The following is a 19215-nucleotide window of genomic DNA, read 5'->3' as shown; positions in this document are numbered from 1 at the left end:
AATTATCAAAATAAACATGTAACTGAATACACACCTGAAAAAATGATGACCTAAAGCCTTAAGATATTGAAGCTGTTAGGGAATTAATTAAAAACACAAATTCACATGAGACTAAAATTACATTACAAAGTTTGCAAAAAGGACGGATATATACTGCACACACACACACACACACACACACACACACACACACACACACACACACACACACACACACACACACACACACACACACACACACACACACACACACACACACACACACACACACACACACACACACACACACACACAAACACACACACGTATCTACCCATTGGTGACTTTTGTACTTTAAATGATTTGTGAAATTATTGAGAGCTGTTACTCATATCTCAGTCCTGCACCTCTCAATCTCCTCTCCCTCCATCTCAGTGATCCCTGGTGGACATTTCGACCTCCATCTCTCTGACACGGCAAGATTACATTGCTGGAGTTTGTAAGGACAGAGGGGCCACTTTGTTTTTGTAACAATAGACAGCCTGTATTTAGATATCTTTCTGCAGGTTCAGCCATTACAAGCTTTTGCTATATTATGAACTTGTTGTTGTGATCCTTCTGAGCCTGAAAAAGTAATCATAGTTATGTTTGGTTGTATTCCAGCATGTGCAGCTGTGACAATTTTCGATCTGTCTATTTTTCTTCGCTCAGTTCACTACGTACTCAGTATGCCTTCTTCCTCTGCAGCTGTACATAGCTAACAATCCAGATGCACATATGCTTAATTCCCGATAACTTTTCAAAATTAACTGTATTTTTAATTGATTTATTCTTTCTCATAGGTGCGGATTGAGACAGCTACATCCCTAAAGCTCAATATCCTTACAGTACTTATCATGTTTACTATTTAAGCCTCACTGCAACAGATGCCTAGCTTTATCTAACATTTTAGTGTGATGATAATAAACTGCTTGCATTCTAAGCAGTTTGAGTTAATCCTTAACTCATCACTACCTGTTGATGACTTTGAGTTCCGGACAGAGCAATTCCTCCCGGTCAGTACATCTATCACTATTGTGGAAATTACTGTATATGCTATGAATTCAGTGATGAGTGGGATCAAAAGTTCACAATAATCAAGGAATGCAATTTCACCCTTTCCCCCTTCCCGTTTAGTACCTCGAGTCTATCTTCGGGCTACTCTTCCAGTTGTTGCAGCAGGTGACAGAGTGTGACACCAAGATGCAGGTGCTCCATGTCATCTCCTGTGTCATTGAGAGAGTGAACATCCAGGTGAGATTTGAGATATGCTTTTCCTACCATTTCTTTAATGTCATCAGTTGCAGTAAAGTGAAGTTGAGTCAAACTTTAAAGGGTCTATGAAGGAGCCCTTGTATTAAACATCTGGGGAGATATATTCTGCAGCTGCTGTGTGTAGAAAAGCACTGCACAAATTTTAGTCATCGATTTGTACTCCACAGGGGAAATGTGAAGCGGTAAAAAACATTATAACACGGATACACAACATCTGTCAACCTGTACTAGCCCCAGTCCACCAAGGTAAAACAGCCATCTGTCCTCAAAAGATAGCTAGACATTGAGGATTTTTCACATCCCGAGACACTAGCACCAACAAAGCAATTCCTGACTTTTTGTAAATCACAAGGCCTAAGGTGGCCCTTGTTCTGATGTCTGCTCTCATTTACCATGATGATACAGTCTCCTTTCAGCAACTGCAGTGCTTTTGTGGCCATATGGATTTTATTTTTTCCTGAGCATCCAATAAGTCGTTCTAATCCACTTAACTGCCACCCCTTTAAAAAATGACCTTCCTCTGGACCCCCCCGGCTCTTTTCAGATCTGTTTTAAGCACCTTTCCTTAAATGATCCCTTGACTTAAATCTTTCACAGAAATGGCTTTCATTCTTGTGAACTGTCAGTCTGGTTAAGTCCTCCCCAGTCACTGGCCCCGGCTGAACATCTAGAGTCAGTGGAAATCCCATTAATATTCTAACTATCCTCACAAGGGATTTCAAACCCACCCTAGAGTGGCAGCAGCTGAGAAATCTAGGCAATGAAACCATGATTGCAGCTAGTTTTGAAACGAACATGATGACAGATATGATGAGATATACCTCCTTTTTCTGCTGCCAGTGTCACAGATGTCATCGTATGCTGGTCTGTTTTCTCACTTTTTTATCTTTCTCCTCACTGCTGTATATCATATTTCCTTTTACTGTTCCCTCTGCCCCCAGCCAAGTCTTTATAAAGGTGTAATGGAGCAACAAATCCCAGTGTGGGGTCCGCAGCCCGGCCACATACACGCTGCAGGGAATATGAAGTGTTGGCACAAGTCAGCACGGGAAAATTGCAGAAAACTTTTTGAAGTCTGTAATTCACTTCTCCAGTATACTCAGATGTCTTAGAGTGGGCTGGCTGCACAGTAACTGCACCTAAATCACACAGTGTGCCATCACATTTTCCAGTTTCACACAGGAATAAGAGTGATGACATCCACTTGGTGTCTGACCACCCAGATTGTTTAAAACAAAAGAACCTTATTTAATAAAGGGAAAGGAGTTGTTTACTGTAGGTAATCTGTAACTCAGGGGAAAGAACAGTACAGCCTAATTTGTTATAGAAATCGATTGTTTTTGAGGTTGCAGCAGTATGGAGCATTGATTTAGATGAAGTATGTAGGCATAAGACCAACTGTGGATATGGGTGTCAAGTTTTTCTATAAAATGATATCTATAAGACTGTAGAGTTGCGGCACCAAAAGATCACCAGTATTTTCTTTTCACAGCTATTAAACTAAAGTATGTTTTGAAGCAGTTATTTGGGTTGATTCAAAGCTCTGAGGGGAAGTGTTACATTAATTGCTTAGTTGTTCACTTTTCTTTTATCCTGTGTACTGAATGTTAACACACTTCCATGCCAATTAAGCTTGCACTGCTGCAATGCTTGAGGTTGTTTCTAAGTGTGCTAAGGTACCTAATGAATATACATACTACTTGAACAATTCAGAGAACACCATTGTCCCGGTCACTGCTCTTAAATAAGACTTGTAGCATCCGCCTCTTACATGATATAAAAAGGGAGTTGTGGGATGTCATTCTGCATCGGGTTTACTGCTCCTCTATTTGAGCTACCCATGGTCTGATCAAATGCAAGATCCTTTACCGTGCACACGTCACCAAGGTCAGACTTTCTTAGATTTATAACGATGCTGACCCTACATGGAATGAGTGCTGCCAAGCCCCTGCTAGATACTCTTTTATGTTCTGGTCCTGGCCTTTCTTGCACACATGTTGGACATCTATAACTCGATTTCAGAATGTGTTGGGATTTAAGTTGAACCGACAGCAATCACAGCATTATGTGGGGTTCTTCCCCCCACGCCGCTGCTGCTTCTAAAATATAAAGCAGACTTTGTAGCATTTTTACCATCTTATTAGCCAGACATCTGATCCTTCTGAGGTGGAAATCACCTGCACCCCCCTCTCATCCCTTATGAATCAAATATATTTTTTACTTTAAGTTGGAAAAGATTAGGTGTACTTCAAGTGGTTCTCTTGCAAGGTTTAATAAAACATAGGGGCCCTTTTTTTGCATATGCTAAGGGATTAGTGTTCGCTGCAATGCATGTATCTACCCACTTTCATGTACCTCAGTGGGTTTAGAATGTGTGAATTTCATATTTGTATTGGATTGTTATCAGGTGACCAATGTGTGCATTTTGTGTCTATCTTTAATTACATTTTTCTTTTCAGTTGTTTTTTTTTGTAAAAATGTTTTGTTATTTCTATTGTAATGCTTAAAGTTATAATCAGTAAGATTTGAGATACGTTGTTTCTAGCAACCTCTTTGGCGGTGAGATGTAATTGTAGGGGAGCGTCTGGGACCTCTTTCAATTTTTCAAAGCCCTCCATCTTGTCACATCTTGTCACATTCGGGGTTGCTATGCTTTTTTTTCCCTTCTTCACTTTGATGAGGTTTTTGTTTCTTTTTCTTTGGAGTGGAAGTTGAACGGTCTTCTTTCTTTGTCCGTTGATCCACCATTGTGAGTCTGTAGTAATGAAATGGACCTTCACCGGTCAGACACATTAGAGCGAGCCTGACTCAGAAGTTGGAGGTTCACTATTTCCGATTAACTGAAATGCATCATCGGCTTCAGTGGGTTCTGAGATTGATTTGACATCAGTTGAATATTTTATCTGTTGTAGAAGATGCAGGTTGAATCTCACAGTATGTTTTGCGTCTTATTTTTAATTTCCTTCTGCTTCAGATTCGGCCATACGTAGGCTGTCTGGTGCAGTACCTGCCGTTGCTCTGGAAGCAATCTGAAGAACACAACATGCTTCGTTGTGCCATCCTCACTACACTCATCCATCTGGTACAGGTATGATGCATCCCCAACCTCCAATGTTCATTTTAAAGAAGGTGAACATATGCTCAGTGTTCATGCATGGAAGCATTCATGTCAGCCAAGTGTCATGTCATGTCAAGTAGAATCTGGCCAAGTACATTGTACATTATAATGTATCACCTGTGGGCAATGAGCGCTACAGCTGCAGTTTTTCTGATGTTTAGCTGCGTGTGTGCGCGCGCGCGTGTGTGTGTGTGCGCGTGTGTGTGTGTGTTTGTGCGTTAAGATAATGGAACTAATTTAACATTGTGTCACAATTTATTCTAGTAAATGTCAATTACTTAAATATAAATGCCATTCAGCCATTAAATACCAAACATGTTAATTAGAAGGGAAATACATGAAAAACAAATTAACAAACGTATCTGTGAAGGGAGCACAATGTTGGGCTTTACTAGACTACGCAACACAGTTTGGCAGCTCAAGCCTAGATGTGTGTCTGTGCCAGCCTTTTATACAGTTGCTGTCAGATAGAAATTTAGCGCCTGAATTAGCTGCTGCGTGATTTTGATCCAAAGTACAAATTTGGCTCCTCTTGGTTTTGCAGCAGGCCAGCTCTCATCTCTTGCAGGATCACAACAAAATAGTCAATTACCAAAATTATTGGAATTAAATGACAGTAACAAAAAGGTATGGCTACCCGTTGCGATATCTGAGTTCCAAAATGTCTGCTAGGGAGATATTTCCCAAAACAGGTGGGTTACGGTGACACCAATTTTTATTTTATTATTCTACCTTGCCCAGAAATTTTGACTTGGCTGGATGAGGCAACCTGGCGAGAGATCCTGGCCGTCTTCCCTGCTTTGTTATTCTTAGATTTAATTGCTCACACAATGAGTAAACCTGTGGTTAAACCACAGATTAAGATGTATGTCAAAACTTTATTTGACTTTTTAGCAGTGTGAAGTGTCAATATCAATCAGGTTTATCACTTAGTGAAGTTAAGAAGAAAATAGCTTGACAGAAGCTCCATTCCCCCAGCAGAGAAGCAGCTTGTCTCCGCCTGCAGAAAGATTTGGACCCCCATGTGGCTGCCTCTGCATTATTTCACAGTGGGAGATGAAACGCTCAGTGATAAAGACACACTCCCTTTGGAAGATTAACACAAGTACACAACTATGAGAGGCACTGAAGGGGGTTGGATTAATAAATCGTATACAATATAATGCTGACGTTAAGAAAATAGAGTTCATTCTTGGTTCAAATTAGTTCCAAGAAAAATATTTCAAATTAAGAGGTTTGTTCTACACGAAACAGCTTTTTTATTGTAAAATATGAATACCCTTGTTTTTTTGTGTTAATCAGTCATTAGATATTTAATCATGAAGGTAAATTCCAATATAGTGTTGTATAGAGATACAACTAACAGCATTCTTTCAAGTCAGTGTTCAAGATCTCTTTTTTGTAATCTGTTGAGCTACATGAAGCTTAAGATAATCAGTACCGTATATTGTATGTAGCCAAACAGGGCTCAACACTTTTAAAAGTGATTGTCAGGCTGGAAACCAGCATTCAGCTTTTGGTTTCTGAAACTAAAACTATAGTTGCCATTTTAGTCACCTATATTTTGAGTAATGAAGATACTGTGTACACATCAGCATATCAATGAAGATGCGAGTATACAAGCTTTATTACAGTAACCAAAAAAAATTATTTTCTTTAAGTTTTTTCCACAGTTGACTTAATGTACTCAGCCATTTCTCTAAGAAGAAGAATTTCTTTATTAGTCCCCATTAAGTATATTGTGTGCTGGATGGACAATACCCACCTGCTCATATTATCTGTGGGGATTAGGAAAAGTATAAACTGTTGGACAGTACAAATCTTTCTGCTTTTCCTAAACAGCTGTTCTATCACTGGTGCATGCCAGTGAGCTCTAGCCCTGTCGGTGAATTTAAAAAGCAACAATGTTCTATTATTCTTTACCTGTATCAATATAAGAAACAACTAGTAAATCAACCATTGTGTTATAATTGATATATACATTTTTACTTTTAAAGAGAATCTCCAACGGTGCTCCCAGTTGTACTGTCATTTACCATGGTTTTTCATGGGTTAAAAGCCATGAGGTACTGCAGATGTCAAGGTGAGATGCTGCTCAGCTGCTCGTTCCCCTTTCTATACCTATGTTATAGGCACACACTTATGTCCAATGCTTGTTCATGTGTAATAAATTTGTCTGTTGATTACACTTTTAAGAGCAATTCTCCCTAAAGTAATATCCTATCTTCTCCTACTTACCCCATGTCACCTGAAGTGTCATTAGAATGTGTATGAACATTAAATGGACATTGAATTAAATCATGCTCTTGCACCTGAGCCTTTTCTCAACCAATCGATATAAATGGGCCCATGCCGTTTTAATAGAGCCATAAGATTGACATAAAATTCCCTAAACAACTCTTGTACCTTAGGGCATGTACATACAGTATATTGCAGCTAACTATTTATTACCCCTCCTTGTTATTATAAGTAGGAACAGTTTCACTCAACCTGCAGTGTACTCGCTATGCTGCATAAATCGTACATTTATAAGAACAAGGTATGCTCTCGCACAAGTAGTGTAGCGTGGGGACAGTGTGCTCTGACAAGGTGTGCATTGATGGAAACTGGATTAGTCGGAGCAGTGAACCTTTCTACAGGTCTATCACTCCCCACTCTGTTCAGATGCCCTTGGAGAAACACCCATTAAGCTAAAGCACATAAAGTTCTGACTTTCTGTGTCTGTGTTCACACAGGGCCTTGGGGCAGAGTGTAAGAACTTGTACCCTTTCCTTCTTCCTGTCATCCAGCTGAGCACCGATGTTTCCCAGCCGCCGCATGTGTATTTGCTGGAGGATGGACTGGAGCTTTGGTATGGACACACACGTTCCACATATATATACAGTACATATCTATACGTTATTAAAAAAAACGTTTATGAAGAACTTGGTCATTTCATTTCCTCCCTCGCATATCTGACCTCACTCACATGACACATCTGTACCATGACTATAGCTGTCTTTATCCCTCTTGTTCTTTTCCCCTTTCCTCTGTCGCTCTATTCACTGAAGTCCTTCTTTTTCATATAAGTCATCATCCTCATATTGGAACCACATGCAGACACTTTGTAGTTAAGTAGTGGTAAATGGGCTCACTGTGACATCTTGTAATAATCCACTTTTTCACAGACAACCACTCAAGGTGGGCAATGATGCTGCTGATAAATCATGTACCTCTCGAACTTGCTTTCATGTTATTGTTTTGGGCACATTTCATTCAAAAGCTATCTCATGAATCTGCTGCAAACCAATACGCTCACTTTTGCAGTGCATTACACTTGCAAAAGTTTTGGTTCAGTAGAAGGTAATTTGTCGGGTTACCTTTTTATTTCTCTCCTATCATCCCTGCTTGTTTTTTTTCTGCCTATGGAGAGCTGCAGTGTTTAGCATGCTGCGTGTGCTTGCAGTACAAAGCCACGGTCTTATGTCTCTGCCCCATGTTTTATTCTGCCTGATAAACAGTCCTGCCCTATTTGTTTGCTTTGTTTACAAAGTCAATGTCATTTTCTTTTGCTTTTATCTATTATCAGCTGATTTTCCTCTCTCTGTGTGGCCCTTTCTCTATCTGTCTATCTTTGGGGTTTTTTTCTATTACTGTGGGGCATGCATCAAATCAGTCATTCACGTCTCTTCGTATCGAGTAGTTGTTGGTGAAAGCTAGCAACCTTTATTCAGGGTTTTTATTAGATGAAGAGAGAGGCCAGGTGAATTCATGTCATCATCATATTTTAATATAATGTAATGATGTACAGTTTTCCATTAGACAGTCCAATCATAAGTACGATTCAAGCTTATCTTCTTTAGCAGTAAATCTTTTCTGACTGATTAAATGTGTTTTTAAAAATCAACTCATTAAAAGTTTCAAGAGCCTATTACGGTCCTCAGAAAATCAGTTTGCTGTTCTTTTGTAGAAGCTTATATGTTAAACTGTTGATGTATCAGTATACTAACTGATTAAGCAAGCAATCATCACATTTATTTGACATGTTTCTTTGTTTCAGATATTTCTTTACACTGAGCAAACCACTGACATTGCTTTCCTCTGCCCTCTTCTTTTTCCTTTTTTTAACATTTTACACCCACTTCATGTATTATTTTTTTCCACCTGATCTGTTCTTCTATCTATCTCTTTCACCCCTCATTTATATCTTCTTTATCTATATCCTTTCCCCATTTTCTTTCTTTATTCTCTCTCTCTCTCTCTCTCTCTCTCTCTCTCTCTCTCTCTCTCTCTTCTCCCTGCTTCTGCTCTCCTCCTTCCCTCTCTCATATCATGCAGGTTGGTGACTTTGGAAAACAGCCCAGCCATCACCCCCGAGCTGCTCAGAATTTTTCTGAATATGTCAGCTTTGCTGGGTGAGCACACATGAGATTTCTTTGGTGTGTGTGTGTGTGTGTGTGTGTGTGTGTGTGTGTGTGTGTGTGTGTGTGTGTGTGTGTGTGTGTGTGTGTGTGTGTGTGTGTGTGTGTGTGTGTGTGTGTGTGTGTGTGTGTGTGTGTGTGTGTGTGTGTGTGTGTGTGTGTGTGTGTGTGTGTGTGTGTGAATATTTTGCCCCCCTTCGTGATGTCTAGCATTAACATATAAATTGAATTAGTGGTAGGAAATGAAGGTACAACCATAACATCAAGAATTGTGCTGCTATGATACATTTCGGATATTTTGGTTTGCATGAGGTCAATATAATATAATAGTAATATGGGTGGGTGTGTGTGCGTGAGTGCTTTGTTCAGAAGAGAGATATAGAAAACATTCCACATCAAAACTGTCTGTAAAATGAAAAAAAAGAATCTGAAAAAACAAACCAGCACAGAGAAAATCAAGAACAAAAAGTTGATGCAATTCATGGACATGGTATTTTCATAGTTTTATCACTTCTGGATAGTATAGCTTGCAAAGATCACAGCTGTGGCTCTGCAGTAGCCCCAAGGGCCAGTACTCTGGGTCTGTATGCAGCTGTGAGTGGTGGCAGATTGAATAGAACTGGCTGGATGATTTATCACAGGCCTGGGGGATTGGGACACCTCACTTGCTCTAGGGTGTAGATGTGTGTGTGTGTGTGGGGGGGCCTTCAGTGTGATGAGGAACAGTATGTTTTTGCTGATTCTGGACATAACCACTAAGTAATTAAAGAGAATTGAGAAAAGTGGAAGATAAGTGAAACATAACAAGCAGGTGGTGGATGAAAAGCAATGATTTAAGAAGTGATGGCAGGACAAGTAATAAATAACATTCTGTAAAAAAGGCTATTTACTGGAGGTGTGCTCCAAAGAGCTTGAACATTGATGCATGGATAGATGAGAAGAGTGGCACATTTTACTCTTATCTAGTGCTAAACAGAAAAGGTAAATCAAGGTAATGAACAGGAGGAGGAGAAGTGCTTTTTTTGCCCGACCAGTCAGATGTTGGACCAATCACATGGCAATAACACAGAGAGGGCTGGAAGGTTACAAGAACGACTTCTGCAGCTAAGAAGCCTTTGCATAAAGGCATGAAAAAGCTGAGCTTTGGCAATGGTTTGCTTTTTATATGTTGGAAAGTGTTGTTACCTGGACTCCATAGCAACAATGCTAAAACATTTAATGGAGCATTCATCTGTTTCTACAAGCAAGGACAATGAAAAAGGTTGACAAAAAACATGAGTAACATTTTTACACTCATAAAAGTCTCAAAGTGGAAATTGGAGAACATCGATTCTCATTGCCTCAAAATGATTGCTGAAGATCTGTCAAGTAATCAGGGCACATTGTTCAGCTCCCATATTACTGGTGTAATTGGCTGGTTTTAATAATGGACTGAAGAAAGGGAGAGGGAATGTAAAATTGAAAAGAGTGGAAGATCGAGGGGAATGAACGACAGTACTTTAAATGACAATACTTTAATAATAAATGCAATACTCTGACAGATAAGGTGATGTATGTTTAGAGGTTGACAGATGGCGATGGAAGCACAGAATCCAGGAAGGAAGGATGTATTGAATGAGATCAGCTGACGGTTTCATGGCTATGTATAAATAGTGATGAACACAGTGATGAGCATGTAGGTTTACCTGCAGCTATGGCCTCATTTGTCTGCACCATTTATCTCAGACCTCCCTGCTGTGCAATCCAACATATGCAGGCTCGAATTAGAGCTGCAGCGGTTAGTCATAAATTAGTCTGCAACAGATAATCGATGGCTGAGTTTCCTTGTCTTTCGTTATAGTACATTGGATATTGTTTGAACAAGACCTTTTATAACATTACTTTAGCATTTGTTTCTGTTTTCTGATGTTTTACAGACCGAACAAATAATAGAGAAAACAACCTGCAGATTAATTGATAATGATCCTCAGTTGCAGCCCTAGCAAAATTATGAAATCATTTCTGTGGGCTGCCATGTTTTGTACTTGTAGGATGTCTAAGTATGTAGGACCTTATGTCTTTTCTATCTGTGATCCAATAACAGCCTGATGTGTTACGATGTTGTGCCCACCTCCACCGTGGTCTACATAACCTCATGGAAATAGGCTAATTTAGTGACCTGATTTTCCTTACTATTATTATTATCATTTAATGTGTGTACTACAGAGACTTGTCACATTTCTCTCCTTTTTCAGTATAGGTTCAGTGTAGATGAGTGCTGCTTTTCTCTGGCTGTGACAGACAGATTAAAGCAAAGAAAAGAAAAAAGCTTTCACATACAGTGGGTACGGAAAGTATTCAGACCCCCTTAAATTTTTTACTCTTTGTTAAATTGCAGCCATGTGCTAAAATCATTTAAGTTCATTTTTTTCCTCATTAATGTACACACAGCACCCCATATTGACAGAAAAACACAGAATTGTAGACATTTTTACAGATTTATTAAAAAAGAAAAACTGAAATATCACATGGACATAAGTATTCAGACCCTTTGCTCAGTATTGAGTGGAAGCACCCTTTTGAGCTAATACAGCCGTGAGTCTTCTTGGGAATGATGCAACTAGTTTTTCACACCTGGATTTGGGGATCCTCTGCCATTCCTCCTTGCAGATCCTCTCCAGTTCTGTCAGGTTGGATGGTGAACGTTGGTGGACAGCCATTTTGAGGTCTCTCCAGAGATGCTCAATTGGGTTCAAGTCAGGGCTCTGGCTAGGCCATTCAAGAACAGTCACAGAGTTGTTCCGAAGCCACTCCTTCGTCATTTTAGCTGTGTGCTTAGGGTCATTGTCTTGTTGGAAGGTGAACCGTCGGCCCAGTCTGAGGTCCATAGCACTCTGGAAAAGGTTTTCGTCCAGGATATCTCTGTACTTGGCCGCATTCATCTTTCCTTCAATTGCAACCAGTCGTCCTGTCCCTGCAGCTGCAAAACACCCCCACAGCATGATGCTCCCACCACCACACTTGACTGTAGGGATGGTGTTGGGCAGGTGATGAGCGGTGCCTGGTTTTCTCCACACATACCGCTTAGAATTAAGGCCAAAAAGTTCTATCTTTGTCTCATCAGACCAGAGAATCTTATTTATCATAGTCTGGGAGTCCTTCATGTGTTTTTTGGCAAATTCTATGCGGGCTTTCATGTGTCTTACTCTGAGGAGAGGCTTCCGTCGGGCCACTCTGCCATAAAGCCCTGACTGGTGGAGGGCTGCAGTGATGGTTGACTTTCTTGAACTTTCTCCCATCTCCTCACTGCATCTCTGGAGTTCAGCCACTGTGATCTTTGGGTTCTTCTTTACCTCTCTCACCAAGGCTCTTCTCCCCCGATTGCTCAGTTTGGTTGGACGGCCAGCTCTTGGAAGGGTTCTTGTCATCCCATACGTCTTCCATTTAAGGATTATGGAGGCCACTGTGCTCTTGGGAACTTTAAGTGCGGCAGAAATTTTTTTGTATCCATGGCCAGATCTGTGCCTTGCCACGATTCTGTCTCTGAGCTCTTCAGGCAGTTCCTTCGACCTCATGATTCTCATCTGCTCTGACATGCACTGTGAGCTGTAAGGTCTTATATAGACAGGTGTGTGGCTTCCTTAATCAAGTCCAATCATTAGAATTAAACACAGCTGGACTCCAATGAAGGTGTAGAACCATCTCATGGATGATCAGAAGAAATGGACAGTACCTGAGGTAAATATACAAGTGTCACAGCAAAGGGTCTGAATACTTATGTCCATGTGATATTTCAGTTTTTCTTTTTTAATAAATCTGTAAAAATGTCTACAATTCTGTGTTTTTCTGTCAATGTGGGGTGCTGTGTGTACATTAAAAGGAAAAAAAATGAACTTAAATGATTTTAGCACATGGCTGCAATTTAACAAAGAGTAAAAAATTTAAGGGGGTCTGAATACTTTCCGTACCCACTGTATCTCCAGGTACAAGCTTACACCATTCCATTAGTAAAGTAAAAAACACAAAATGATAGGCAAATACATGGTGGAGGCATTTTACCTTTTTATGCAAGTCAGATTTATACATTCATGAGAAAAAAAGGCAATTCAATTTTATTTACAGTGCCAAATCATAACAAAATTTATCCCAGGACACTTTACAGAGTAGGTTTAGACCATACTCTTTGACTTATTTATGATTTACATGGACCCAACAATTTCCCTGTTGAGTACACAGTGGCAACGAAAACCTTCCCTATAACAGGCAGGAACGTCAGACAGACCCAGCTCTATGGAGGACAACTATCGGTCTTGACCGGTTGGGGAGGAAGAAAAGGAGAGAGAAAGAGAGAAAAGACAGACAGATGGACAAAGGGAGAAAAGACAGACACAAAGACAGACACAAAGAGAGACACTTCCAGAGATGCAAGCAACCACAAAAGTAACAGTAACTATAATAATATCTATAGTAATGTGAGTAGGACTGATATGTTATGGCAGTTAATATAGTAGAATAGTAGTAAGAATCAAGCACAGCCAAGGTGATAGAATATGATAATGATAACAATAATTATGATAGTAACTATGATCAATGATGAGTAGTGGTAATAACAGCTGCAATACAGTGAGATACAGTATATTACTGATGGTGTTTTTATGGCTACAAATTTTACAATTTATAAAACCAATGAAGGTATATACAGTATGAGTAATAGTAATAATAGCAGCAGGAAGCGCCATGCAGAACTACGGCAGCAGGCACCACCACGATCAGCAGAGACCTGTGAGACGACAAAGCACAAACAACTCTGGGGAAGAAGTGAATTAGTAACATGCATTGATGAGACATGAATGATACAGACAGAGAGGAGAGAAGCTCAGAGTATTAGGAACAGGATTATTATCCCCTGGCAGACTAGGCCTATAGCAGCATCATTATTCTTAACAAAATCTGCTTAAAAAACATGAACTGTTTTCACAATCGTATCTTCCAGTGCTTTTGAACATCTTGTGGATGTTGTGATGCTGCACTTATCATGCTTACTTACTCTAATACTGTTATCCAATGTTACGTCAACCTTACAAACTTTTCATCTTCTCATTTTTAAATGTGCTCCTTTGTCTAAAATTGATTGAAACTCCTCCATGTATTTTGATCTCTTGTGGAAGTCCAAAACCTCATTCACGACTTAACTGTATAAAAACTAGTATCAGTTAAGTAGGACTTAACTGATGCAGTTTAGACCACCATTTGACCACATCTCTGTTCTCCACATTTGCACTCTCCCATCTTTAGTAACTCCTGTAACAAGTGGACTTGAATGAACCCAAATCCCTGTTCTGGTCTGTAAACAAACCTGTAAAAATGTGATGTCATGCTTTTGTTTTCAACTTGATTAATTGCTCCATTATCCTGTTCTTGTTATTGCTTATTTTAACATCTTTTGTCATCTTTCGTTATTGTGAAAAATTGTTTTTTCCTAAGGTTAGCAGGTTTAAAGCACATTAATCACGTTGATTGTAATTAGAATGTCAATGCAAGTCTTAGAAGGGATGTTTAAAGCTTCTGTGATGAAAGATGATAGTTCAGGTATGGTCACAGGTGAAAGCAAATCAGCACAGAGTTTAAAAAATGTTTAACCTTAATATAACCTTAAACCTTTTTAACAATAAACAGCAAAGTAAGTGGAGGATCATTTTACTTTCAACAATCATGCATTTATTAACATATTGATGAAAAATCTCATAGAGGAAATTAACTTGACTTTTGCGTTTTAGTTTAGTTTTTTTTTTCAAATTGGTCAGTCATCATCTTTGGCTGGTTTACGCTTGAGCATTCGGTGGTTTATTTATTAACTCCATGGAGAGCAGTGGAGTGATGTGGGCCATTGAGGGAGTTTGGCTTGGTATGGTGTCGCAGCTTGCCAGGTGTGTGGCCTGGCCTGCCTGATAAAGAGCCTCGCTCCATCACTGCTAAACTGGAGCAGCATATTCCCTAATTAGAATGTCAAGAGCCTTGCCTTCGCTAAATTGTTAGACTTGTTCTGCGTTCTATGTCACTTCCACCACACTCTGAACTAGGACACAATTCAGCTGTGTGTGCTGCACCTACCAGTGATGAAGTAAGCAGTGAAGTTGTTTCCCTTGTTGCCATTACACTGATTAGTGCGAGCAAGTGATGGAGCTAGAGGATCCATTCATTTCCATGCCATTACAGTTTAGGAAACTCTACGTGACTTGCTGTTTCACAGTAAAATGTTTCCAGGGAATGGAAAGCATAATCCCTACAGTGGAGTATCAGAAAACATGAGGTCTTCTTCCTTAACATATACAGCATAAATTATCTAATTTTTTTTATCAATAGTGTTATGCTGCTATGCCAACCAGGCTTGTGATAGCAAGCCTGCAACCTAGTGCCTCTACGTGTCACCTTGATTTCCCTGGGTGAATGCAAACTTTCCTGTGGAGGGTGTGTGCATATTTGACTCCCCGCCAGTTTGCAGCTCTTGTTTTCTGTGACCAGCTTACTCAGGATGGGGCGACTCCTCTCTGAACACCGCTCTCAGGCTCTTCTTCTGTTGTCCCTGCTGGCCAGCCTGCTCTCTGTGTGGTTGTTCAGTTTAAAAAGCGTATTGTCACATTGCATGTTTCATGGTCTCGGGCTGATGTATAATTCTGGTCCATATCATGCTCCACGCTTTGTAGGGGTACAGTGGTCTCAACCTTTTGACACAATTTGACAGTATGTACATTGATAGTTTGTGGCGGTGTGTGAGAAGAGCATTTTCTCAGTTTTGTCTCTGCGCCTCCCATCCGTCGTGTCTGTTCCAGCTCCAAAAAGAGTCCAAACCTTTGCCCACAGGGGGCCACCACCCTCCAAAGGTGCATCTCAAATCTCTTAATTGCATTCATGTTTCCTTTTCTTGCATCTTTTCCTTGCGTCTTAGTCCCTCCTACCTAAGAGAGATGCAGGAAGCCATCCAAGGAAAGAAGAAATGTTTTTTTAGAGAATGAGACATCCTTTCCTCTGAAGCAACATGCTTTTCTGATGGTGGAGGTAGCCGAACACAGCTGGATCAGCTGTCAGTCTGCTTTAACGGCTTTAGAGACTTTTGATGGAGTTCGTGTCTGTACACATGTGAACTGAACTAATACCAATAAAGGCACACAGTCATCAGTGTAGAGCAACAGGGGTTTCTCTCGGTTTCTGTGTCACCTGTTTAACAAACACCTGCACATGAATAACTACAGAGCCCCTCAAGTCACATAAGGTGATTTTTTGTTTTTATCTTGAGCTCCGAAAATAACAACTTGCCTTTTCCTGTGTCCTGCTTAGAGGCACAGGAACCCTTTCTACAGGCAGAATGTATTTATATTACTAGTTAATTATTTGCTTCTGTATTTATTGATATTCTGGTAGTGAATTTGTTATGTAATAACCCAGACTATGATCATGGTGTCTGTTAAACACTGGGAATGATTTATTTGGCAGGGGAAATTGACATCATGTAACTCATATAAAACCTGAGGCACAGGAGTGATCAGCATGCCCTGTGACTGAATGGAACTTATGATATTTATGTAATAATGGCTTCTTGCTGACAGACTCTCCTCCTCTCTCTCACTTTAATTGTATCAATGATGAAAAAAAATGATAAAAATAATACAATCAAAATTCCAGTGATGATGTGATGAATCAGCTCAGTCTGTTCAGCTGCAGCATCCAATAAGTAACTGTTATCCAATAAGAGGGTGCTAGCTAGTGAAAGACTGCCGCGTAACCTCGCTCACGGCACCCCAGAGATCCCTCCTGGCTCCAGGGAGCAGAAATAAATCAGCCTTCAAGATAGCAGAGGAGAACAACTTCAGGTCCAAGCGAGGACATATCAAGTTAGAGAAGCAGTAAGCCTTCACATTTGCTCGAGTTAAATGACTAATTGGTTGATCAAAACACATAACTTTTTCAAACAATTGTTTCCGCACTAATAGCCTGCCTTAACGGTTTAAGGTAAATAACTGAGATTAAATAAGGCAGTCTCCAACATGACCTTGCTGAAGTGGCTTTAAAGAAATAACAGAACAAACTTGGATTATGCGAAAACATTGTTTCATGATCAGCCCATCAGTTAGCAATTACTGGTGCAGCCAAAGACATGTCAGACCATCCCCACAAAGATCAATGACACCGTATTGAGAGAGCTTTCAGCCTCATCTTTTGCCTGTGAAAGAATGTAGTCTCTAACTGCCCAGCTAATGGGCTCCATGGATCAATCTGGACATCCCCATCAGAGGATCTTTTTATTACAGGCTTCTCAACTAGAAGTAATGACTGATTGCAGCTATCACAGATGTTGGATATATTTACTGCAGGGATGGAAGAAATTTAAATAAAATATCTTAAAGCTGATTATTTAACATCTGTAACAGTTTATTTATTGTACTATGCAGCTGTATTATTCAGCTTTTCTTTGAGTGTGATAATATAATTTATTTATTTTTTCTTTGTAGTCTAGTTTGATCTATTTGCCCTGTTCAACCTTGATCTGCTATTGCAGTGGGATGTTTTAAAATTTTCTGGACACAGTACTGTGAGGTTTTTTGCTTTCTTATCATTGCTGTCATCTCACCTGTGGCTGTCGCCCTATGAAGTGGGTTTCTGCCACTTCATTGGATCCCTTGCTGAGCATTTAGCGCTTCTCTCATGCACGATTACTCGTCCATGACTTTTCAGACTCACTCGAGCACCGTTGGGAGTTAGCTTCTCATCTTGCAGCTGAGGCTGAGGCCATTGAAAAGGCCGTCTCTGGAGGGCTCCAGGGGTATTTTTTTATTCTTGAAGTCTTTAAGGAGTCAAGCTGTTATAAGACAGCTATGCCAAATGCACTATACAATAAAACAAGGTTTGACTCTTCTCTAGAGGTTGTCCTCTTTAAGTGTTCATTTGCCCAGGTCTTCAATTAAAAAGAAATAAACAATAGGGGAGTCAGGAGAAGTGGTCAGTTTTTCGTTACATGTATGCATTTAAACCTTCAGCATAGAGCTTTACTCAGCTCAAAACCCTTTGGATCTGGCTGGCTTGAATGTACCCACTAACACTTGTCCTTGTAGCACATCAGTTAAGTTATTGGCCCCACTTTATTGGTAAAGCAAAACTGGCGTTGGGAGATCACCAATATTTTAAGCAGTGTCCCCAACAACCATTAGAGGCACTTCAGAGGCTGTTATCACAGTCAGATGTGAGGCTCATTTTCCTGTTAATGTGTAACCAAAGCGGATTGTGCAGCACATGCCCAGGGCTATGAAGGATGTACTGGCTAAAGCTTAATCATTGCTTTAGCAGCTGTTTTTGTGACTATTTGATTATAGCGGCTGATGGTGTTTGCACTTGTGTGCATAGAGGGGGTGGTTGTGTCCTTTTTTGCCCTGTCTTTGTGAAGATTTAATTGCTTTTATAGTATTGATTTGGCAAAATAGCCTGTTTTGTTTTAGAATAATGTTCATAAGGGGTTTCCAACAATCAATTCTATCCAATTAAAAAGATGCGGCATTTCAACGAGCACCTTGGATAGTCTCAATAAAAGTCATATTTTGGCCTTTGGGGGCGGCAGTAGCTCAGTCAGGGGGCACTTGGCTTGGGCTGGTTCAAGCCCCCCCGGACCAAGTTTGGAGTGTGGACTGGTAGCTGGAAAGGTGCTAGTTCAACTCCTGGGCACTGCTGAGGTGCCCTTGAGCAAGACACCAAACACTGCTCGGGGAGCCTTTCCTCGCTCTGATATCTCACCATTTATGCATGTGTATAGGTCCTGTTTGTGCATGGGTGTATATTTCAGGACTGTGTGTATTAATGTGTAAAAATAACAGTAAAAATGTTTTTTCCCCTCTGAGATAAATAAAGTATGTCTTCTTATCATAGAGTGGTTGTAATGGATTTGAATACAATAACTTTTTTTTTGTTTTGTTTTGTTTACTTTTTAGGACACAGAGTGTATATTTGTAAATAACCAATGAGGCCTGCAATATCGTTTGTAGAAGGAATAAAATTAAAAAAGTGAGAGGAAGGGGACTTATGTACAGATAAAAACAATGACAATGCAAGTCACAAAATATACAGTTAAGGAATTAAGTGAAATAATGCACAAAAACTAGGGCAGCACTAGCCTGCAGCGCACATGCAGGTGTAGCATACACCTTTGTTAACTGAATAGTATCATGTAACAACACCAGTAACTCCTAGTCTGAGAGTTTTTCTCAGGATACCTTTTTATCACATTTGTCAGTACAGGCTTGAATAGGTTCTCCGCTATCTGATCTGGAGTAGCCTTCTGCTGTATCTGGGTCTGGGGTTTTGGCTTGTAGCTAACTCATAAACATCTCCTTCTAAGCTTGAGTCATTCTGGGCCTGTGGAGTCCTACTGGTGCCACCTTG

General features: G+C 40.1%; 1 protein-coding gene across 1 annotated transcript in view; it reads left to right on the top strand.

The window, feature by feature from the left end:
• The window catches only part of ipo11 (importin 11), a 111327-nt gene that overhangs the window by 51413 nt on the left and 40699 nt on the right, over window positions 1-19215 (top strand). The window contains exons 17-21 of the mRNA XM_083912127.1: window positions 966-1034; window positions 1156-1272; window positions 4268-4381; window positions 7147-7262; window positions 8729-8805. Of these exons, the coding sequence (XP_083768253.1) occupies window positions 966-1034; window positions 1156-1272; window positions 4268-4381; window positions 7147-7262; window positions 8729-8805 (493 nt within the window). The remainder of the gene's footprint in view (window positions 1-965; window positions 1035-1155; window positions 1273-4267; window positions 4382-7146; window positions 7263-8728; window positions 8806-19215) is intronic.

The sequence above is a fragment of the Echiichthys vipera genome (assembly GCF_963691815.1).
Source record: "Echiichthys vipera genome assembly, chromosome: 4".
Lineage (NCBI taxonomy): Eukaryota > Metazoa > Chordata > Actinopteri > Perciformes > Trachinidae > Echiichthys > Echiichthys vipera.
Note: the sequence above shows the minus strand (reverse complement) of the source record. Positions and strands in the feature narration are given on the sequence as shown.